A 24,927-nucleotide genomic window follows, 5' to 3' on the forward strand; every position below is an offset into this window, starting at 1 on the left:
AAAATGGAGAGAAAATGGACGGACTTAGAATATAGGGCGACAAGCGATTTCTTATTAAATTGTATTTTACATTTTCATCTTTACTCTTTTGCAATGAAACATTATTAATGAATGATAAAAAGTGTAATGGTAAGAAATGACTTCTTTTTTAATTAGCTTAATATTTGATGAATTAAAAATCAGTGATATAATATAATTATTTGATATATACTAAGTCTTTCTGATCATTACACTTAACACAAAGAAAATTTAGTTAAAAGATATAAAATTTAAATTGCATTTTCACATTAAATTTTGGGAACAAAAAGTATTATTAATTTATATTAATGTTTCAAATATTTGATTATTCAAACTTCTTAATTACTTTCCTTCTTATTACTAAGCACATTTTTTCATTGAAGTATTTACTTCCTTTTCTATTTTTTTATATTATCATCTAATCTTTACTCAAATTTAACAAAAATGATGCCAAATTCAACTCAAATTACTCCCCCATTTTTTTTATTTTGTATAGCGATAAAGCACACAAATATTCAAATTTTCTGCAGCTTCATTATGAATCAGATATTTTTAGTTCGAATGAACTTTCCCTCATTATTTACTGAAGCTACTGCCAAATAATCAACTTACTCTCATTTTTATATTTCCTCACAAAGAAATCAGCCAACTTTAAGCAAAAAACTCTAATACTAGATATTATTGTGCTTAATAAAAATATATTAGAGACATTAAAATTTACAAATTTCATTCTAATTCAAAGTCTCTACATTAAAATTGAACATTTATTAAATTTTGGTATCAATGTTTATTTTTTTATGCTTAATAATTCAATAGACTTTTTCTATCTCTATTAAAGCAGGATAAAATATAAAAGCCTATATAAAAGATCTATGAATGCAAAAAACTATTTAGCCAGTGGATTACAATTTAAGGAAAAATTCTTTGAGTATTGACCACTTTTACTAAATGAAATTTACTTAAAAATATTTCTTGTTGCTTTAAGGTATAGATAAACTAGTACTTAGGCCTACCTATTATTAGAGAGTTTGCAAATATATCTAATGTTATGCACTAGAAAAAGATCAAAGAGAATTTTGTTAAATTTATAAATACATTGATTAAGTTATTCTGTTTCTTCTGTAATATTGTTTTTGAACAACTCCTCTGATTATCTATTCAATCCATTTTAAAACGTCAATCTATAGCAAAAGCGGAAAGGTTTAGATTGATAATAGAAAGAAAAAAAAATCTAAAGGAAAATTAATATAAATTTGTAAATTAACCCATGCAAATTTACTTGTATAAGCTGATTACGATAAAAATAATAAAATCAATATCATCTCTAAGAGCTAATAAAGTGATAAAAAATAACCAAGCATCAAATAATAAAAAAATAAGCTAAATTTGTTCTAGGCTTAGTGTAAGTATTAAAGATTAAGGTTTCATAGGTTTAATTTAGTGAAAAGCTTTAGGGTGTTAATATTGAGTATCAAAATTACATTTAGCTAGTTATATAAAATGAATGAATTATAATAGCGGTATTTTAGAAAAAATAATTAAATGATTTTGAATAGAGTAAATTAGTTATAGAGGTACTAATTAATTAATTAATTAACTAGTTAGTTAGATAAATAATTAAATAATGAGTTTATTGTTTATCAAACTATTAAATATATAAATGAATGAATTGTATGAATTAATTAATTAATTTAGAAATATTTTTAAAGATTTTATCACTCAAGTAAAAGAACATACTGTGATATGCATTTTATAGAATAAAAAAAATAGAATTTTATAATATTTAATAATAATTATGGTTAGATTCTTTAATATAAGGGATTTTTTATGTATAGAGATTCAGGTTTTTTATATAGTTGATTGGTTGGTTGATTGGTAAAAATAATAATGAAAGGTTAGGTTGGTAGGTAGGTAGGTAGGTTGAGATTCTTTATATATATATTAGATTTTTTATATAGGAGGTTTTGAGATTCTTTATTGATATAGAGATTTTTGTTTGTTTAAAATAAGAATGTGTGAACGTTAGCAAGCTAGTATGTTTAATGACAGCTGCTATTGTAGTAGTTTTTAAGGCTTTTCTATTTCTAAATAAGCATTTTTAATTTATTACCACTGATTTATCAAAACTTTAATTTGTCTGCTGCGCACCTAATAACTAGCTAGCTTCAATAGCTAAAAGAAGATTACTACTGAGCTAGAGTTATAAGACGCTTTTTTATCTTTATTATAGAGCCATACAATGAATTATTCCTTATCATAATGTTAAAACATTCCAGCTATGTTTCACGCTGCTCTCACTTTCTTACCTTATGATTTATTCCCTATTCTTTCTTTTTCATGTATTTCAAAATAAACCAAAAGCTTGGTTCTTTTGTTGTTATTGTTAGAGGAGTTGAGCAATAATGAGTTATTGTTATTGGTCTTATTGCTTTTGCTTTTCAAGGAAGAGGGAGTAGAGTTCAGGGTTGAGAGCAAGCTATTATTATAATTGCTATTATTGTTGGAGTCTTTATTACTCTTGAAGTTATTATTCTTAGAGTAACTTAAGTAACAATTGTTATTGTTGTTGTTGGTTGTGTTGTTATTGTTATTACAAGAAGAGTTCTTCAGGAGTAATAGGAACAGTCTTATAAAGGCTAACAGGTTGAGAGACAACTAATTTTTCATTGTTTTGTAAAATGAAAGGATTGTTAATAGTGGAGGGATCAATCTTGTTGGAGTTCATTAAACGACCACCCAAGGTAACGACTAACTCAAGCTTTTGCTTTTTGAAGAGGGTTTGAGTTGAGAATCCACAGATCTTGGTTGAATCGATTTCACTAGAGATATCGGAAACAGAAGCAGGAGCTTATAATTAGAATCTTTACTTCTTTCTGTGGAGATTCAAGATGGTCTTAGCAGAAGAGTAGTTGATATTTAATTCTTAAGCAGCTTTCTTGATAGATTTATTTTCAAAGAAAATCTTATCAAGGAATTTCATGCGGAGATCATGAGTGATTTTATTATACTTACGATTGTTCTTAGTACCAACTTGGGTCTTGGAAATGGGCTTGGAGTATGATTGGGGAGATTGTTCGAAAGAGTCGTCTTAGATTTTCATTTTTGTTGTAAGAGGTATAGTATTCAATAAGAAAGAATGAATGAAAGATGTTTATGGAATCAACGCGAGGCTGATAAAAATATTCGATTTTGAATTAGAGGTTTTTTTCTCTTTTTTTTTGATTTATTAATCTTTGGTTTATTATTATTATTATAAATTTGATTTGATGACAAAAGTTTTATATTTATAGAGAAACACCCGATTAGACTTTACAATGATATTAATTTTCGCTTTTATTATTCATCAAGATAAGGTTATTATCCAAGATTCTATTTGATTGATTAAATCTAATTAATAAAAAAATACTAATAGTCAATCAAATAAATTATGTAAAATTCTGAACACATTGTAAGAAGTTTCAACGGGTAGGGAAAAGGGATTTTTATACAGGAATCTATCTATCTTTACTCTTTTTTTGAAAAGATAAATATTGCTTTTTTTTTTTTTAGATTCTAATGCAGCAGACGCAAAAAGAGAAAGAAAAATAAAGTAGTAAGTAAAAAAAGAAAGACAAGGGAATGAAAAATTAAAAGAAGAAAATTCAAAATATAATCTCATAATTGACAGATAGAGGAATCATTTATTTATTAATCCAACATATTTTTCTTTTTTAAAACAAAAATATTATCTTATTTATTTCATGAGTCTTATATATCTAATTCTTTCATCCTCAGTAACAAACTATGGAAGATAATATTTGAGCCAATTAATTTTTCATATCATAAAATCGATTTCATCTCCATTTTTATAAAAATTTCTTGAGTGTGATTTTTCTTTTAAATTTTCCATAATTTTATTTATAGACTAATTAATCTTATTAAAAGCAAATACTTCTTTCAAAATAAATCCTCATAGAAATGTGAAAAAATCATTTTATTATAAAAATATGTTTGAAAAAGCCATATGATTTGATTCTTCTCATGTAGAATTTAAATTTAAAATTAGCTTTTTGACATTTAAAGGTTGTATTTAAAAAAGCAAAGATAATTGATTGAGTTTCTTTTACAAAAATCAATTTTTTGGTTAAAAAAAGCATTTAATAGCTAAGTGAGAGATACATTCAGAGAGTAATGTGCTTGTATTGAATGGGTGAATTATAAAACAATACTTAAATTGTTAAAAATTAGTTTTTTAATATTAACATATTATCCTCCATATTGAACCTAAACAAATTTAAAATTTATAAAAAAAATATATATAAAAAGTTCTGTTGTGTAATGCTTAAGTTGTATCTTTCGAATTTTATCTTATTAAATATCTTTTGGCTCATTATTAGAAAAGCCATAAATTGACAATCAAAAGCCTTTAGTTACACAGATGAGGGTGTGAAAATTTTATTTGATTAAAGTATATGGTTTAATTCCGAGGTATTAGTGACTACCGTGTTTCTTTACTTTATTTGATTTAATTAGATGAACTGATATAGGAAATATTAGCAATGGTTACAGACTAAGCAATTTTGATAATACTCTCTAAATCAAATATTTTAATCTATTAAATTGTATTCAATTTAAGTTTGTTAAAAAAAACAAAAAGAGGGGGAACAAATAAATAAAGTTTGTATATATTAAAAATAATTTATTTGATCAAATAATAACAAAATGTGTGCAGCCTAAACAAGTAATTTAAGAACAAAGTTGTCTATTTTTCGCGCAAACGAAGGCTAAAAGTAAACATATCCTTATTCATAAATTTAAGCTAATTGAATAATTAAATTAAATTTTGAATACTTTTTATAAAGGAAAAAAAAAAATTTTTCATAAAAAATTCCTAGTTTAAATATTTTTATTGCGTAAAATTTATTTTTGCTTTTTTTTTTTCTATAAAATTATCTTCAAATTAATTTCAAGGGAAAAAAAATCCTTTCGCCATTATGAAGTTTCAGTGTCAAATTCTAATTAACACCATCCAAATTTTTAGCCGTTTAATTACTTGATAAGTTTTTAATAAGTATCAACCAAATGAATTTATTAATTTGACATTTTGGTATATCAAGCATCATTTTTTATTCTGATAGTAATAAATTGTGAATTATTTTCTCAGAATAGAATATTTTAATATATGGTCTAGCGTTGGTGATAAATATCTAAGAAATTATTAAATATTTTGATTTTGCTTATAAGTTGTACAAAAAGAAAAAAAATGCTTTTGATACCATTAAACAAGTAAATTTGTGATGAAAACGAAAGAAAATATCAATATATTTTGTAATAATTACATTCATACAGTAATATAATCAGAAAGCATTACTTTATTTCTAAATTGAGTCACTTTTTTTCACTAGACCTAATTTTGCTGATCTAGTTAATTTACTCATACCATAATCCCCCTTTTATAGTATACCCAGTATTAAAATAATTTAAAATTAATCTTGACTCTATTTCAAAAGTTAATAATTAAACAAATGCGTTAGGTACAAAAATAGACATATTTATATATACTGATTACAATTATATATGTCTTTGCTTACATGAATAAAAGCTAAATTCTTAATTTTTTGCTTATAAAACTGCTAATATTTCTGACTTTACACATATATTTTACTTAATTTAATAATCTTTTTTTTACTGTATTTGGCTATTTTTATTTTTGTAATTCATTCTAATTGTATGTTTAAGATTTATCTATCATAATAGTTTTTGATAAGAAATGTCATTTATTTCTTGAAAAGATTCATGTTAATATGCCCGTTGGTATTTTTTAATTTTTTTTTTTTGCAAATGTATTTAATTTAAATGACATAAGCTTACTAAAATACAAAACAAATTTATGATTACTGAACTAAAATAACATTAAATTACATTCTATGGTTAAATAGTATTTTAAATTTAAAAAAAAAATTTTACATCAATTTTTACTGATTATTAAAAATGTAAATGTTAAATAAAATATAATATCATAAACAAAATAATAATAATTGTAAAGTTTTTATTAATTAACTGTTCTATAACTTACTTAATCCTTAATCTTAATAAATAACTACGAAATTGTATCTTTTATACTTTAACTGAACTAAATTAAACAAATATCACTGAAGTTAGTTATTATTATTTTATTTTTAATTAGATCAGTTAAATTTACTAAAATGTAATTTCAATTCAAATAATTCTAGAGTTTATATTTTTTATTATGTACTTAATTGTGATCATTATTTTTTTGTTTAGCATTTAATACTACATAGAACTGTTCATTTAATGCTAATTATTTACAATTTTTTTCTGTAACTCTGTCAACCAAAATTTTCGATTTGATAATAAATATTTCAGGTGATAAAATGAAGTACTTGATTTTATTTGTTACAAATGAATTAAAATAAATTTTTTTATAAAAGTGGTTTTTCCTTTCATCCAGTAATGAATGAATGAATATCTAATTTATCAAAAATTAGCTTACTTTTTCAAAAAATATAAAATTTAGAATCAGTATTCTAACTTCTATTTATTTTTCAAGTGTTAAAATAACTTGCTTTGCAGTAAGAACACGTCTATAAATTAATTCACAGCTCACACAACTAGTTAAATAATTGTAAGTTAACTGATTAAATTTTAAGTGTCCATTTGCATGGTTCCATATGTAATACTTCATTAAGAAAAATTAATTTAACATTTTAAAATGTAAAATAAATGATATATTATGTATTTTTAATCCAATAATCATAACTAAGAAACAATTACATAATGGTTGAATTATTTTTTTACTATTTCAAAATAAATTGTAATCTAAAAATTATGTGGATCAGGTAATCTTGGAAAATGACTTCTGTTATCCATTAATTACAACTTAATTCAATAGAAATAAATTGCTTCGATTTTATAATGTATGTTTAGAGACAATTAAATATTTATACCTTTTTATACCACAAGCTCCAAATATTTATTTTCTAAATATTTTATTACTCATATGTGTGTAAATAGCTTAAGAATGACGTCGTTTTCAATTTTTTACTTCAAATTTTAAAAATGAAAAAATTAATGGATGTTGTTCCTTGTTTGGATTATTTTAATTAACTTACTAGCTAGAAATATGAACATATAATAGGTGTAAATTCATAAAAATTGTAATATTATTAAAATTTTAGTGATTAAATATTTAGTTTCATTTCTTTTATGAAAAGCTTCATAGACTTAGTTGTTTTGTTAAATGTGGAATTTAATACCACTTTGTATTTCGATTTTTATTTTAGATTTGATTGAATTAGAGAGAGGGGGGAAGGGAAATTTTATTTAAATTTTGCAAGGGAATTTGATTTACATTTATGAAAGTATCAAGGATATATTGTTCAAATATTTATTAGAATAGATAAAACGAAATCCACAAAAACGTTCGCATGAAAAAAATAAAAAATATGCTCATTAACGCTATGTTCGAATATTTCTTTTATTAAAATCAAACATAAATGTTCATCTTTAAAAAAATTTTTAGAAAAAATACAGATTCTTTCATGGCTCTATCAAATTTTTTATGAAGTTAGTATCAATCAGATTAACTATAAGGTTAAAAAGAAAATTTCTTTTTTGTTTAATTAAGTGTACATAATTATAAAAAGGAGTTTTTGATATAATAAGCTAATTTGATTAATTGGCAATCTTACTTTCTATCGATACACAAGACAATTCAAAAGAACTTCTCTTTTACCAACAAACATTTTTGATATAAAAAAAATGTAATCTTTGATCCATCAGAGTCATGTTAATTTGATTTTTCATAGCCTATCAAATTTTTAAAGCCTCTTTCTTATCTCTATGCTAATATTATAAATAGAATAATAAATTCATTATGTGAGATTTTTTAAGATGTTTTGCTACATTAATTTTAGAAATATTAAGACTATAAAGTAGAGAGATCAATACTTGCTTACAAAAGTAAAGTAATTTACAAAAAGATCTTGTCTAAGTTGTTATTGATTAGTTTTCAAAATTATACTTGTTATGCTATAAAAAGGTTTGCTAATTTATAATTTTGTAATTATCGAAAATAATCTTTGTTCAATAATTTAAAAAGAATTCTTAGTAAATTTCTTTTACTAAAAATTTAAAGTATTCCATACCAACCTAAAATAAATACTAAAAAGCTTATCACTACTGCTGTAACTAAAATTAATTTATGGGTTTTGTGAAACAGACTTTGGTTATGCCTTGATTTACGATTTTTTGGATAAAAAGTAAAAAACTAGAAGTTTAGATTAAAGATCGAATAAAAATCCTCCTACGCGTTTTAATGAGTAGCTTTCTTATTTTTCTAATTTTTCCTCCTACCCTTACCTAGCTCGCTCGAAGGAAGGAAACAAGGGAAAAAAAAATAAAGCAGAGAAAAAATGCAAGGCAAATATATTTTTCAAGGATCTCACAAATGTTGTTTGCTCAATAAAAAATTGAAATATAATTAAATAAATAAAATAAAGCCCCCATCCAAATAAAAAAGAGCCTAATGATTTACTTCTGCTTCTAAACAATAAATTAAAGGAATATTATTCATTAATAAGTTGACTTTAAAAAATTCTCTTCAAACAATATCAGAAAAATCTAAGATACTCAATGAGCTTTTAATTTAATTGAAGGTGTGGAACCTGATATTTTAATTACAGAAAATCATTAATATTCTTAATATAAAGGGTAATTCAAAATTTTTTTTCTTTAATTTTGTATCTTTATTGATTTTGTTGCTTCTTATTTTGCTAAATTTAAGGCTAAATATAAAATATCTCCATACATATTTAATCTTATACAGATCATACCTCTTTTAGCTAAAAATAATCAATAAAAAACATAGCAAAAAAAATTAATAATTTTAACACATATTATATTATTGATTTCGTCTATTTCGTGACTTCACAAAATTAATAATTTTCTACTTTACTAAATCAAATTTGAATTAATATATTCTTATATTTACATTTTAACTCCCTTTAAGCAAATCAAAAGACTTAATTTTGTAAATTTAAGCCAAACGAAGCACATCAATAAAGCGTTTACACTTATAATTTGTTTGTATTAATTAGTATTGTCTCTTTTTGCAATATCTAATTTTTTTTATTTAAATTGGTTTACATTATCCGCTTAGTGTTTATTTTCTTTGATTTTAAAAGACTAAGAAAAATTTTTTTAATATCTTAATTACAATTAAAGTTTATATAAATATTATTTCTTTTATTCACAATTTAAATTTTACAAATAAGATCTATACACCCATCTAAATTTACTGAATTATCCATCTTACAATTCCAGATTATATTTTTATAAACTCATTTTCTGAAATGTAATTTGCCTGATATCAAAATATGTTCTTACATAATTCAATATTTCTAATTAAACACATTATAATTAAGTTTTTAAATTTAAAAAAAGATGAAAATTTAAATTTTTGAAAGTATTTGAAAATTAAAATCAATGTTTTTGCAATCTTTAAAAGTAATTACTAATTAAATATATTTACCAATTGATAAATATTTTTTGAGTTAGAGAAGAAGCAATAAATCTAAATAAATCATCTAAAATAAATTACTTATCAAATATCAAATCATTTTAGTTAGAATTAAATATTTCTAAATATTATTTTTAATACTGAAAATAAATTAATTAAATAAAATTTTAACATTTAAAAATAAATTTAAAAATGTATTTTTTACACATAAGTTAATTTAGAACTTGGAAACTTAATTTCATTATTATTTTAACGAAATATTTGAATTTTTATTTATTATATAATTATATTTTATATAAAATTAACTACCAGTTTTATATATCGTTGTTTATATTGTTCAATCATTTTAATTTTATTGAGAATAAACAAAATTAATTAACAAAGTTGTAGTAGTTTTAGTAAAGATAAATTGATTTTTGCAAATATGTTTTAAATATTTTATATTTATTTTTATACAGATTATCTCTCATTTTAAATGAATGCCTGATTAATATATTGTTTCAAATAATTTATTCCTTCATCTATATTTTTAATATAGATAGATCTTAAAGCGTTACAAATAAATAAACAAATAAATTCAATTTTTAGTTAAGTTTATCTGTAAATTAAAAGAAGTCTCTTTTAACTATAAAAAGGATTTATTAACTTGTAATAGATTTAGAATAGAACAAAATGGATCATAACGAAGGGGGATATTCCCATCACTAAATTGAAGGTCAAGAAGGATAATAGCAACAAGCTCCAGTTGGAGGAGGTGGAGAAGATATATTTTAAGTCTTAGAAAATATCACATAGGTTTAGAATGAAAAATTAAAAAGATGTCAAGAGTTTAAAGAATAAGAAAATATCCCTCGTCAATATATAGAAAATTCACCTAAAGAGGAATTAGTGCTTGAGCATGTTATTTAGTTTAAGAGATAGTTTTAATACCAGCTTTACTATGAAGACAAGCGCGATCTTTTTTTATATCCAAAAAATGAATGTGATGTTTATAAATTTATTTGCACAACAATCCGTCCCACAAAATTAGGTTTCTTAGAGCTTTACGATTATTAATAATGTTCAAAGTATCTCTCTGAATTTGTTTAATATGAAGAATTAGATCCTCCTAATGAATTTCCATTAGTAATTCCTTCTCCTACAAATGTTGCTGTTTGGCAAAAAGGTGATTGCTTCGATATGAGTATTCTCTTATGCAGTTTATTGATTGGTGTAGGATATGATGCATATTGTGTCTATGGAAAAGCTCCAAGAGAAATTACTACACGCAATGAATCCCTCATGGAATGTTTATTTTTAGAAAAAGGAAAATACATTGAAGAAAATGATAAAAAACCAAAGTAAACTTTAGAATAAAATGAAAATGCTCTACTTAAAAAACCAATTGCCCACTCAAAATGGGATCAAACTCAAGAAACAAAAGCAAGGGAAGCAGAAGAAGAAAAAAGAAGAATTGCTCTCACTATAAATGATGACGAACCTGATGAATTATTAGAAGGTAAGAAATTTTCTCAAAAAAAAAATTAAAAAATGACTAAATTTTATTAGATTTTTCATAAATTTTTTAAATAGAAAATTAAATTAAGAACTTTATTTATTTATTTACTTTTTTTATCAAACAAACAAAAAAATCTCTTTAAATAGATCCTTACTAAGGCTAAAGAGTTCACTGTTGGGTGTTGTTAAGAAGTGGCAAAAGAGATGTCTAACAAAATATATTTATAGAACCATCTACAGGTAGAATGTACAGTCCTAGCACTTGTCCATATGAGTGTGTTGATGCTGTTTTTAACAATCTTAATTTTTGGATTAATATGAAGCCAGAGTGTGAAGTAAAAAATTTAAATTTTGAAGAAATGGATTCTTCATTGAATTGGGAATATGTTATGCTTGACACTCTCCTCTTCAACAAAGGTAATTTATATATTTAAATTAATTATTGATAAATAAAACATTAAATTTTTTTTATTTTACTTTTAGGAAATGGAAATGATGAAGAAGGAAATGAAAATATAGATGATCCTCTTAATAAACAAGCCTAAAGAGATCCTGAATAAGAATAACTTTAAGATATTGCCTAGCTCCTAGATATGCCTCCACCATGGCCCCCAAAAATATACATAGATAAAGAAAAGTTTTTAATGGGAACTCCTTTGGGTGAAGGTACTGTATATTATAATAAAGTAAAAGTTGATAACTACGCCCCTTATTCACAACCTGATGGATTAGTTTAAAAAATAACAATATTTTAAGACTATAAAAGACTTAAAGTGAAAGAATATAGATATTTTTATAAACATAGAAGTGATAAGCTTTCTATCCGCAGAAGATATCCCTTTGAATTTAAAACAATAGAAGAGTATGAGCCTTAAAAGTATGAAAATAAAACAATCCCTCAAGCTCTGCAATAATGGAGATAAGTTATTTAGATTGATAGACATTTAAGAATCATAAAATATTATCATAATCGTAACCATGATGGCTTAATAGAAAGAGTTGAGCAAATAGGAGAAAAGACTATGATGTTTTACCAAAATCGTGATGACAGGGTTATTTATCGCTCAATAAGGTGATTATTCATTAACTTTACAGATATTTAATTAAATTTATATAAATTGCAACAGATTTGACAATAAAAGAGCTCCAAGCAGCCAAAATAATGATAAAGTATTTTAAGACAATCATGTAGGTGATGTTTAGATTACAAAAATGACATAGAAATTTGAAAAAAATCCTCATTACCCTGCTAATGAATAGATTCAAAAAATGGTTATTGATTTAATTAAAGATAAGGTAATTTTTTTCAACAAATAAATATAACTCTTTTATATATTTATTAGTTCATTCATTTTTAATAAATAAATAATTAATTAATTAATTAAACAGGTTATTGTCTACTATCATATGAATGATGGTGAGATAACACCTATTGTAAAAATATATCCTCGTGATAGTATGCATGGTTTTGCTAAATTAAATGAACCTGGTGGTGATAATAAAATAGATGATCCCCTTGTTTAACTAGAAAACACTAAGATGGTCAACTTAGAAAAAGATTGCCTTAATTAACTTAAGTAGCAAGAAAAGATAGCTCGCGATGATGAAAAGACAATTAGAGAAGTATATATTTTTTTGTTTTTTTAAGACTATTTTGCTAAATAAAATAAAATATAATTAATTCATAATAGGGAGAAATAAGATTAGAAAAGACCTTGTATGATAAGGCAAGAGATAGATTCAAAGAATCTTCAAAGAAAAACGACGACGATTTAGCAAAAGATGCAGCTGCAAGCGATTATTTGTATCCCTACTTAGAAAAAAGAAAGCTATTAGGAGTTTCAGAAATTAATGCTCAAGTAGCAATGGAAATCAAAAACGAAGTTATGTAAAAGTTAAAAGAAAGACTACTCTCAAGAGCAGAAATCATCTAAAGACGTTTGGAGGAACAAAGATAGGTCTTAGAGCAAAAAGAAGCTCAAGTTGCTAAAAGACAAGAAATAGATCCCAAATAGGAAGAAGAAATCAGAGATATCAACTTTAAGATAGATATTTTGGAATAACGTGCCCTTAGATTCGAATCTATGGCCTTATAAAAGTACGAAGAAATGGATAATAGACTAAACAAAGATGCTCGTTTAGCAGCCTTACATAGAAAGTGATCATTTTAGAAATGAAAGTTATAACATAAACGCTAGATAAAAATATTAGATTGGGCATAAAATTAAATAAATAAATAAACTATATACTCTACTCTAATTTTATTAACAATCCTATTTTTAATTTAAAATTAACTACTTGTTACATACAGTTCTACATAATTTTTAAAATAAATATTTGTTCATTTCACCATTATTCAAATTAAATCAGATTTTAATTTCAAATATTCTAAAACCAATAATGAAATTTTATCTGGAAAGAATATTTTTTTAAATTTATATCTTTTTTGTAAATTTGAAGAAGATAATGGCTGAATAATTTGCAAACTTTTGAAAATTTAATACAATTTACAATAATATAAAATGAATTTGTTTAGAATAGAGAGTGAGTAAAATTAAAACTGTTTATATTAAATAAATTTATCCTAGAAAATTATATTTAAATAAATAGTTGAGTATAATCAATGCACATAATTTTGTTTAAAACAGATCCTATTTAGTATATGTTTGAATGGTTTTATTAGTTAAAATAAATAAATAAATATATTGTAAAGTTTTTTTTGGTAAGATTCTATTTCTTATTTTATATTTTAAAATTCATCTAATATTCTGTTCTGCTTTTTTCAATTAGAATAAAAGCATATTATAACTTTTATTTATTTGAGATATCACATAGTAGGTTGTATTATATTTAAGTGGATCATAACGATTTGGAGTCAGATGAGAAATTCTGACTCTTTAATGCATTTAGGCATTGTATTTTTAATTGTTCCACACTAAATAATTAACTTTTTCCATAATTTTATTCAAATCTATTTTTTGTTTTGAAAGAATTTCTATCTTTTTATCTAAACTTAATTTATATTTTGTTATATCTTCAAATACTCTCTAGCTAGGAACAGGGTCTTTAATAGGACCAAATTTTGAGATGTCATAGATTACTTTTCTCATAATAGGAGCTTCCCAACTTTTTTTGCTTTGAATTGCATCACTAGGAGTTATTTGTAAATCATCTGAGTTTTATGAGTTGTTATTTAATTACTTTTTTTAATCGCTTTTTATATTATCCAAGTTTTCAAAGAAAATTGGAGTATCAGTTTCATAAATAAATTCCTTGTCTTCTATAAGTTACTCTATAATTTTGGCTGCATTTGCTTGATTAAAAGTCTTTTATCTACTTGCTACAAAGTTTTCAACTTATTGTTGACTTTCTTTGGCAAGGTTTTCTAGCTTTTGGCTTATTTAAGAGTTTCTTTTATTATTTTTTTATTCCTACTTTAAAAATGACTCTCTTAGACCTTATTAAACCTTGTCAAGAGAATATTAAACAGGAAGGTTTAAATGTACCATCAGAATAGGTGTTATTTAATTCAAATTATATTCACTCTATTTTAGATAAAATAATATGAATTTAATATTAAAATTAATAATTAATTTTTTACTTTAGCTAGCTATTCATTTATATTCTCATAAGACATATTCCTGATGTAAGAATTAGATAATTCAAATTAAGCCTTAACATATCTATTGTGATAAAATTCAGATAGTTTTGCATCTTGTAAGTAATAGTAACTAACACCTAATTGCTCATAGGCTGCTATTTCACTTTCTCTTTAGTTAAAGAACCAAGAATATTATAAAGCCTTTTTAAAAATTTTAACTGCTTCCGCATATAATTATATATTGATAGCTGCTTAACCCATCAAAAGATAAGCCTAAGCTTTCATTGGAGCTACTTTTTTACTCATGTCTGTTATAATTTTGACTTAGTATAAAAAGAAAGCAGCTTTGCTGTTATCTTGAACAGCAAGACAACACTTTGAGATGAAAATTAAATACTGTGTAAAAAGCTTTAAGTCTTTTATTTCAATAATTTTTTCCATTCTTTAAAATAACTAGCTGAAAATAATAGATCTTTATTCATTATTGATCATGTACTTAACAAAATCTTTTTATTCTGAAGCCATGTCATTGATGATATCTTAAAGTATAAGCTTGTTACTTTTATTTGTTTCTATAAGAGTTTGGCTTGAAGCTACATTTATTAGACCATTCGAGTTAATTTCACTTTAGGAGATACTTTCAATCAATCCTTCGTTTTATTGATTTTTATTTATGTAGCTGCTTTTAGCTCTTATTTAATCTTTTTACTTCAGAAATTAATCTAAAGCTTTTTATTTTTATTGCCTAGCTAAATGTATTTTTTTTTAATCAAAAAGCTCAAAAACTGTGGAGTTGCAAGCTGTAGAGGCAGAATTTATTGTTTTCCTTTTTTATAATCCATTAATCATCTTTTATAATAATGCACCTTTCTACTATAATGTTTTTTCTTATTGTATTGTATCTCCCTACTGTTTTAGTATTGCTGTCATTGGTCTTTATTTGATTGCCAAGTCTCTAGGCTATGATTTTTGGGCATTTTAAGAAACAGGTCTGTTATTTTAATTGAATTCCTTATAAATGATTGACTCATTTTTGATTAAATAAGCTGAAGAGACTGAAGGTTATGAAACTGATGCTGAAAGTATTCTATGATGATTATGAGAAGCTGGACTTTAAATAGGAGAAATTTTATCATCTACTTGATCATTGATTGTCTAATACTTTGAAAGACAAGACTAATTTTTTCTATGGTGAGTCTAATTTGTTTCAGGTTTAATTGTCTAATTATTAGATGTCATAATGTCGCCATTGTTTGATATGTCATGAGAAAATATAGAAATTTAGCTCATAGCTGTGATTCCATTTCCATGCTTTTTTAAAGGAGATCCCTTTCCAGCTGAAGCAAAATTTAACCCAGCAGCTGTAGTTCCTCTGCTACAACACGAAGCATCTTCATGGGACATTAGTATGCTTACATGTCTAGGAGCTGTTTGGGAGGATTTAGATTTTTAGTGATGATAATAAGGTTTTTTTACATATTAATTCATGATGCTTGAATTCATTACACTATTTTATTTTACATCAAATTTTTTAACACTTCCAAACTCTTTTATTTAGAATTCTGCTAGCTAGGGTTCTTCATTAATTTGTATAAACTTATTTTTAGGAGTTGTTAGCATAGCTAAATCATTATGAGAATCAGTAAAATTTCCAATCTAAGTAGCATTTTTATGGTTGTTCACATTTTATTTGAGAGACTATGTTGAAAATTATAAATGAAGCGTTTAATTTATTTATTTATTTAACAAATTCTTAATTTGCTCTAAATTAGCTGACTTTTATTACATGGAATATCAATTAACTGCTTTGAAAAATGTCTTTAAAAATTAAAATTATTATATTTGCTTCCTTTTGTAAATATAAAAATTAAAGAGCTTTCAATTCTGTGTTTTTGTAAATTTATTATTTTTATCTATTGATTTATTTTAAAATATCATAACTTATTAAAATTTGTGGATTTTAATTACAAAAATTATCACCTCATGTCTTTAAACTGATTTGTTTATTTTTAACATAATTATAAAGCAATTGAATGCTATTCTATCAATTTTTAACAATACATAATTCTTTCCCATAGTCCGCAATTCTAAAAGCATTATTAATTTATTTTGAAGATTTATTTGATGCAAATATTTATGATTAATAAAAACTTAAATACTTATAAAATTTAAATTTATTGGACAATCTTAAAAGTTATTATTAAGCAAATTAAAAGTTACTGAAATGCTAATTAATTTAATAAAAAATTAGATTTAAAAATAAATTTGGGGAATTTAAATCTTATTGAACAATTTTATTTACTATTACATAAATTAATTAATTGATTATTTTTTTATATTTTAAAAACTATATATAATATTATTTCAATTTTTCTATCTAATCATTCTTTTTTTCTTTCTATTTATTATTTATCTATCTATCTTGAGATTGATAAATTAATTCTAAAAAAAAATTGACAAAATTTCTTTTAAATTTAAATATTTACTTTTTAAAAAATGGATGACAATGTTTAGTAAAATGAAAAAGTTAAAGATATAATCATGGATTTAGTTAACGAAGAAGAAGATACAGAATTAGATGTGCCTACTATTATAAATCTAGCAGAAAGAATAGATAAAAGCTTCAATGAGTACATTTACACACCTATTAGCGATTATCATTAATTATAATAAATTGAAATGTAGGAGAAAAGAAGCGTTATATGTTTTGGAGGATTTATTTAAAAATGCTCCAAGTGGCATGATATTAAAAGGAGTTTAAGTATAATTTAAATTTTTTGCAGATTTTATATTTAATATGTTTTTTTAAAGATTTTAGAGACACTTGTTAAAAATTGTAATTAGAAATTTCATCTTGATGTCGATTCAAAAGATTTCTAAGATGCTATATTAAAACTCTTAAATAGAGTAAATTCCAAATAGTATTTATACTAATAAAAGATTGCTTTTTAAATAGAAAAGGGGAAAAAAGAGCTTCTTTAAATAAATAAAATAAAACAATAAAAATTGGGAAGTTGTAAATAATTACTCTCTTTTTAAATACTCTAATTTAAATATGAACTATACTTTTTTAAATAATAGATAGAAAACAAGGTATTGTATTTAATATAGTTATGGTATGATACTTTTATGATGCATGAGGGAGATTATCCTAATATAATGAATAATTACAAACTCCTAAGAAAAGAGGGAATCAAATTTCCAGAAAGAGATCCAAACGAAATGCATATGATTAATTTTAAAGGAATAAAATCTCCCATTTTTGGATTACTTGAAGAATAATAAAGTAAATTAAGAATGACACTATTATAAAAGTATTATATTTCCTTACTCTTTTTAAAGTGTAAAAATCAGGAATAGTTCCTAAAAAGAAAAGAGAAGAGTTAATTACAAAGCCAGCTCAAAGTGATTATGCATAAAAATTTGAAATAAATCAGCAAAATGTAACATAACTTATTATTCGAATTCCTACAAAATATTTTTTTAATTATTTAGCTAGATAAATTGGTAGATAATTTATAAATTATTAGTGCAATCATTGAAAGTGCTTAGTAGCCTGAAGATTTTTAAAGTAAACAAATTAATAGATAATATCAAATGCCAATTTCTTAATTCAAAATTGCTAAGATTTATTTTTAATTGATGTAACTAAGTTTTATTTTAATAGCTGATTTTGCTCAAGATATTATGATGTTCTTGAAATCTTTTAAAACTAAAATTATGCTTTTAAATTCGTAAAACAAGCTAGATGATTTAAAAGAACAGAAGAAGGTATGTATATTAGCAATATAATTATTTATTTAAAATATTTTTCTTAAGTAAATATTAGAGTTTTACAAATAAACTAGATTGGTTATAAAAAACTTTGAATAAAAATCATAAGAAATTGAGTAAATCTATTTTTTTTTTGAATAAAACTAAAAAATTTTAATAGATAATTGAATAGAGCTATATAAGAAAGTGCCATAGAAGAATATTCTAAAATAGCAGAGAAAACAAACTATGTAAAGAAGCTCAAAAGCTTAAATATCGCACCTCCAACAAAATTAGGAGATGCTAAATTAAATAGCTGTGATAATAATAACCTAAAATAAAATAATTAAGTAAAATAAGAATCGACTCAATAGCAAAAGTAAATAATTTAAAATGATACTGCTTAATAATAACAATTAGCAAATAGCTAAAATATTACTAAATAATAAAGCAATAACATAGATTTACTTGATTTCGATTTTGATTAGCCATAAAGCAACACTGCTCCTACTTAGTTGCACTAAAACCAAACAAATAGTAATACAGGATAAAACCCTAGTTAACCAGTTTAATCCTAAATCTAACAAGGATTCTAAAGCTAGCTATAATAGTTTAATTAATAATAATAATAATTTACAACTTATAATCCATAATAAGCATTTTAAATTTAACAATAAGCCTTTCAGAATTAATAATAAATATATTAAAATTAACAGTAAGCATTTTAGAATTAATAATAAACATTTTAGAATTCTCAATAAACTTTGACCCCTCCTCAATTTTCTTCTCCTCAGTAAGCAATATCTAATTAATAAAAGCCTCAAACATAAGTAAATACTTTAGCTAATTATAATAATGAAATATTTTTGATAATAAAAACGAATAGGTTCAGTCACAATTATAGAATACTGGAGTAGATTTATTTTCTGATTAAAATACTTAAGATAACAATAAATAAAGCAAAAACAAGTAAAATAAAGTTTAATACAAGATTAGAGCATTTATTTAAAAAATAAAATCTAAAATTAATTTTAGTTTAATAAAAATTTATTTTAAAAAATAGTAATTAGAATCTAGAAGAAGATGATTTTTGGGGTGAAATAGCTACGAGAAAATGATTATAAATAATACTATAAACTCTCTATAGATATTTTTATTAATTAAATGAAAAAATATTCAAGCTTATAAAAAAATTCTAATTAAACTAAAAAAAATTTAAAAAAAAAGAAGAGATATTTAAAAATTAATTATTTGGTTGCAAAAATAGAATGAATTAAAGCTAGCAAGGAAGCAAGTAAGCAAACAAACAAAGAAACAAGCTAATGAATGAATTAATCTATTCATTTAAATAAGTGAATGTAATTAATAATTTTTATAATTGCAATAAATTTTTGATAGTTTATTAATATAAATAAATTAATTAAAAACTATATTAAATACCTTTTTTATTTATATCAGATTAATAATTTATAGTTAGTTGCTGTTTTGGTTAATTTAAAAATATTTTTTAGAGCTCATAAATTTACTCATTATAATTATATTATATTTCTTCTTTATATTTAACTAGTTAATAAATCGTTTTTTATTGTTTTAAATATTTTAAATTGCATTATTTATTTATATATCTATTAATTTGCTTATTAACTAACTACTTTTTTCATTCATTTAAATTTTAGCTAAGTTAGATTATATTCCAATCAAATATTCTATCAGTGATAATTATTATTGTGATTATTATTGTTTGGTTCATTATCAAGGTCTTTTAACAATTTAAACAAAGTGGTTGCTTCAGGTATTTTTGAGTTCTCAATACTGAATGCTTACAGCTTTTTATATATTAAATTTTATCAAATATTATTTTAAATTATAAATTAATTTTCTATACCTCTATAAAATTTTCTTTAGGATTTATGCTCTGGGATTTTATTAATTATCTTATAAATACGCAAACCAGCCTAACTAATCTTTGATGCTAGTTTTTTTCCTATTTCATTTATAAAAATTAGTCATTTTATTTTCTTGAATGTCTTCTTAATAAATAAATATTTACTTTTTTATTCTCATCGCACTATTAAATAATGTTGCTAACGTATAAATAAATAAACTCTTTTGGCAAATTAACGTTGTTAATCAAATCATTTACTACTTCTAAAGATTATAAAGTTAAATCAAGAGTTGAAATCTTTTCTAAATATCTATTTTTAAATTTTTAAATTACAATTATATCAAAAAGAAAATATAATCAGTTGTATTTACTATGTCAACTCTTTTTCCTTAGCTATTTTTATCAATAATAAGCTTGCTATTTTATTATTATTTTCAACTAGCTTGGGCAGTAATTCAGTATTTAATTCTAAATCTCTTATATTTACATCATCTTACTCAAGTTCTTTCTTAAATAACTTTTTAAATAAAATTATTTTTAATCAAACAAAGTTGGCTTATTATTTATATATATATACATCATATTCTAAATCATTTAACTTCGTTTCATATGCTTTGATTAAAATCTCTTAAAGTAATATTTTTTTATCACTTGGCTCACAAATCTTGTAATCCCATAAATGTTCTGTTACTAAACTTGGATTTAGCCACTCTTCCTGTTAAATAAAATATTTTTTCAATCAATTAGTTTGTTTCAAAATAAATAATTTATTTATAATTTACCTCATCTATCCCCAAATCTTCACTTTAAGGTATAGGTCTAAGTGTATCTGGCATAAAAAGCATGCAATCTTATTCACATAAATTTAACTATTCTGGTAGTATAGATACTCTATTATCGATTAAGAATTTAAATTAATTAATAACATTTTTTATTCTTTTTACTATGGAGGAAAGTTTTATAAATCGTCTGAAAGATTAAAATCACATAATATATTTGTCGTTCCATAATTATAAGCCAAAAGATTCTTTTTTATATTAAAAAATAAAGTTCAAAGTATATAAAAGGAGTGAGCTATTTATCAATAATTAATGATTGATTATCTATTATGATCAATTCCAATTTCATTAAAATGTAATAGGTTATTACTCGAGGTAAAGAATCTATATATTTTGCTTTGATTTCCTTGATTTTATCTTAATAAACTGTTGATGCTACATATTTATGGCTATCTTTTTCTTAAAAGAGAATTCCTAATTGTTATTTGCTAAACTATTTATAATTTTTACATTAAAAAAGCAATTTAAAATATTCTATTTATTATGAATAATAAAATACTTATTCCTTCTCTTTTAGATTACTGCTGTATAATCTCTAAAAGAGCTTAGCTTCATATTGATCATTATATTGTAAAATTACATCTATCAAATTAGCAATAAATGGATTAGCTTTTTAATCGTTTTTGTAAGATTCCATAATGAGAAATATGCTCGTTAACCTTTACTATTCTGTAATCAGCTATTGTTTATATTAAACATTATTATTAGTTTAAACTATTTCTTTTCGCTTATTAAATGTAACTTATTTATCATTAAATTATCTTTGTTATTTAAATATTAGCCCAATTAGAATTAAAATTTTAATTCTGAAAATACATTTTCTTTTAGTAAGCACAGACAGAGTGAGCATGGTCTAAATAAATTATGGTATTCGCTGTTATATTTTTTGATAAACGTTTAGAATAATCCTTCTAAAGTGATATCTGGATCTAGCATAAGTAGTTCCATTAAATTCTCTATATCTTTTTTGCTTAGCATTCTCTATTTATTTTTCTTTTTAAATGTTTCTACTTGATTGATATCTTTAACTCTAAGGAGAAATTGATTGTTTCTTTATTAAAAAAAAATTTAACTTAAAAGTTATTCTAAATTTTCTTTTTAAAAATTTCAATTCTCTCAAATTTATATTGTAATTAAATAGCTATAATCAAGTATTTTAATCACTCAAACTAGTATTTTTAGGAAAGCAAACACTTTCATCATATATTAAAAATATTCTTTTTGAATAAAACTTTTTCTTTAAATTTATTTTTTTTCAGAAATAAAACATTTTTAAATAATTTATATAAAATTTAAATTTATATAGTTTTATGATGAATAATCAATCAACATAAATCTTATCTCCTATTTAATGAAATTAAAAGCTTTTTCTCATTATTTCAATAATCAGTATTTTAAAATAAAAAATAAGAAATTTAAATTATTATTTTTTATAAATAAAACATTTTTAAATAACTTGTATAATTTTATGATGAAAAATCAATCAACAAAAAGCTTATCTCCTATTTAATGAAATTAAAAGCTTTTTATCATTATTTCAACAATGTGTATTTTAAAATTAAAAACTAAAAAATTTAAATTATAATTTTTATTATAATAAATATTTTTAAATAAATTATATAAAATTAAATTTGTATAATTTTGTGATGAATAATCAATCAACAAAAAACTTATCTCCTATTTAATAAAATTAAAAGCTTTCTTTTTATTATTTCAATAATCTGTATTTTAAAATTAAAAACAAGAAAAACAGAATAATAAAATAGATTTAAATAATTATTTTTAATTTCAAAATTTAAAAAAAATACATATAAAATATTTTACTTTAACTTTATTTCAAATTTAACCAAACTTTATGGGTAAACTCTTTAATTTTTTTATGTATTATTTATTATTCATAGTTAATTTAAGTTAAAAATTTAATATTCTTTGTAGAACTTTAAAGGAAATAGGAGTGTTATTTTTTTATTTTTTTAGATATAAATTTAGCTAAAATAATAAAAATATAAAAAACATTTTATAAATTATTGATTTAAATTTATTTTTGAATAAAAAATGTTTTATATTTTTAAGGTTAGATTTTAACTTATTCAATAAATGAGAAAACTAAATAATAAAATCTAAGATTAATTAATGAATTTGTTTTATATTATTTAACTATTTTTTACACATTTTATTAAAGATTTATAGAAATATTAATTACTTGAGTAAATATTCATATGTTTAAAATATTCATTTTTACTAACATCCTTTTAACTATCTATCTACTACATAAAGAGTAGATTCCTTTTGTATTCCATATCCTGCTAATATTCTATGGTCTTCGAGCTACTTACCTGCAAAAATAATTCTTTGTCTTTCTATAGGCATATTAAGCTTAATCTGAACAAGTTCCTTTACTCTTTACACATTATCAGTACATTCACACTCTATGTAAATCATTTTTTCATCTATAGTTTTGATATAAAGAATCATTATGCCAAGTATTTTTAGATTAAAATGAAGCTATAATCACTACTAAACTAAGTAATAGATTTTAAATCTTATTAGTATTTAAAAAATAGATGTATAAATCCTTCCTTAATTATTATTTGATAGCTAAAATTTTTGTAAAAATTGAGTTCTTATTCAAACTATTTTCTGACTATGTGAAAATAAATATTTTAATTTAATGTTAATTTGGTAGTTTATTTGCCAAAATAATATTACCTTCAGAAGAATCTATGATATATGACCAATAAAGAAAATAATAAATACTATTACTAAATATTTTAGATTTGATAATTAATTTTTTTTTTTTAATTTATTAAAATTTTGATTGATTCTTTCAATTTATTACAATTATTATTTTTAATTTTCTTTTTAAGTCTATCAAAAATATCAGATTTAATAAATTATGAGCAGGCATACTCCTTTTGGTTATTATAAAGTAAATATTTCTTCTATAGTAAATAATCTAAATACGATTAATACTACCAAGTTGTGTATTTAGTATTTTTTATCTTTTATTATATGTATTTTGGCAATTATTTTTTATTAAATTATTCTATCCTATAATATTTGAAAAAATCTTAAAATTTATTTAATACCATTAAAAATTTTCCAATTTATTACTATAATATCTTAACTGTTAAAAACTATCATCTAAATTTAATTAAGTTATTAATTGAAAAAATATTTTGAATATAGATAAATAATAATTTTTTTATTATCCTAAAGTAAAAATCAGATATTTTCATTTATTTTAAAAATGTAAATCATATAAAAGATAATCAAAAGTAGCAGGGTAAAAATCCTAAACCTTAAAAAGTGATGAAAGCCTTTCAATAAGCTGGTAGATAATAAAAATTGAGATTTTAGAAATAATTAGAATAATTAAAACCTAATTTTTTGATTTCAAAGAATGAAATATATTTTATTAAAGGATAACAAACATTAAGCTCTTTAATTAAATCAGTTAAAATTCTTTAAAAAAGCTTAAAAATGTTTAAAAAAATAATTTATTTCATAAACTAAATTAAAAAAGATATATTATTGAACATTAATTTGAATTGATCTTATTTAATTCATTAAAATTCACTTACATAAAGCCCTTTCATTAAATAAAAAAAATAGCATAAATTTATTACCCATAAATATATCAGGGTTGCTTAAGAGTAGTTAAATTATTTTCAAATTTGTAAGAAATTTAAATTAACCGAATTTGTAAAAGTTTTCTTGCAATTCCCAAGTATTCACCATCCTATGAGAGTATATTAATAAAAATAGTAGAACCTTTTGTAAAATAAGATGAATTAGTTATATTAACTATTAT

The 24,927-nt window shown here is 22.4% G+C and overlaps 6 protein-coding genes across 6 annotated transcripts; 2 read left to right on the forward strand and 4 right to left on the reverse strand. All coding sequences in view use genetic code 6, as the record gives it.

Annotated features, from left to right (window-relative positions):
• Positions 1-2,362: 2,362 nt before the first annotated feature.
• Positions 2,363-3,283, reverse strand: TTHERM_00473300 (hypothetical protein; the record flags this gene model as incomplete). The annotated part of the gene is made up of 1 exon (XM_001023913.4): positions 2,363-3,283. Exon 1 carries the CDS (start codon positions 3,116-3,118, stop codon positions 2,363-2,365), a length of 756 nt encoding a protein of 251 aa, XP_001023913.3. The 5' UTR covers positions 3,119-3,283.
• A 6,927-nt stretch (positions 3,284-10,210) lies between these two features.
• TTHERM_00473320 (coiled-coil lobo-like protein, putative) lies at positions 10,211-13,197 on the forward strand (the record flags this gene model as incomplete). Its single annotated transcript, XM_001023915.1, has 6 exons — positions 10,211-11,036; positions 11,183-11,452; positions 11,519-12,107; positions 12,163-12,331; positions 12,425-12,658; positions 12,727-13,197. 6 exons carry the CDS (start codon positions 10,211-10,213, stop codon positions 13,195-13,197), a joined length of 2,559 nt encoding a protein of 852 aa, XP_001023915.1.
• Positions 13,198-13,791: 594 nt separating this feature from the next.
• On the reverse strand, positions 13,792-16,424 carry TTHERM_00473330 (hypothetical protein; the record flags this gene model as incomplete). Its single annotated transcript, XM_001023916.2, has 2 exons — positions 13,792-14,580; positions 14,637-16,424. 2 exons carry the CDS (start codon positions 16,422-16,424, stop codon positions 13,792-13,794), a joined length of 2,577 nt encoding a protein of 858 aa, XP_001023916.2.
• A 708-nt stretch (positions 16,425-17,132) lies between these two features.
• TTHERM_00473340 (VHS domain protein) lies at positions 17,133-19,507 on the forward strand (the record flags this gene model as incomplete). The annotated part of the gene is made up of 12 exons (XM_001023917.2): positions 17,133-17,266; positions 17,322-17,397; positions 17,448-17,543; positions 17,593-17,652; positions 17,718-17,922; positions 17,979-18,079; positions 18,132-18,207; positions 18,304-18,407; positions 18,456-18,526; positions 18,571-19,219; positions 19,276-19,358; positions 19,453-19,507. The coding sequence occupies 12 exons, from the start codon at positions 17,133-17,135 to the stop codon at positions 19,505-19,507; spliced, it is 1,710 nt and encodes a 569-aa protein (XP_001023917.2).
• Positions 19,508-19,642: 135 nt separating this feature from the next.
• Positions 19,643-22,214, reverse strand: TTHERM_00473350 (ubiquitin family protein, putative). Its single transcript, XM_001023918.2, has 10 exons — positions 21,930-22,214; positions 21,613-21,792; positions 21,424-21,546; positions 21,219-21,301; positions 21,057-21,165; positions 20,852-20,989; positions 20,646-20,791; positions 20,440-20,584; positions 20,275-20,373; positions 19,643-20,215 (listed from the first exon to the last, which is right to left on the reverse strand). Exons 1-10 carry the CDS (start codon positions 22,089-22,091, stop codon positions 20,099-20,101), a joined length of 1,302 nt encoding a protein of 433 aa, XP_001023918.2. The 5' UTR covers positions 22,092-22,214; the 3' UTR covers positions 19,643-20,098.
• A 1,031-nt stretch (positions 22,215-23,245) lies between these two features.
• On the reverse strand, positions 23,246-23,942 carry TTHERM_000473360 (ubiquitin/40S ribosomal protein S27a fusion protein). The gene is made up of 2 exons (XM_012799964.1): positions 23,823-23,942; positions 23,246-23,757 (listed from the first exon to the last, which is right to left on the reverse strand). Exon 2 carries the CDS (start codon positions 23,586-23,588, stop codon positions 23,346-23,348), a length of 243 nt encoding a protein of 80 aa, XP_012655418.1. The 5' UTR covers positions 23,589-23,757; positions 23,823-23,942; the 3' UTR covers positions 23,246-23,345.
• Between the last annotated feature and the right edge of the window lie 985 nt (positions 23,943-24,927).

The sequence above is a fragment of the Tetrahymena thermophila genome, assembly GCF_000189635.1.
Source record: "Tetrahymena thermophila SB210 genomic scaffold scf_8254403, whole genome shotgun sequence".
NCBI classification, from domain to species: Eukaryota; Ciliophora; class Oligohymenophorea; order Hymenostomatida; family Tetrahymenidae; genus Tetrahymena; species Tetrahymena thermophila.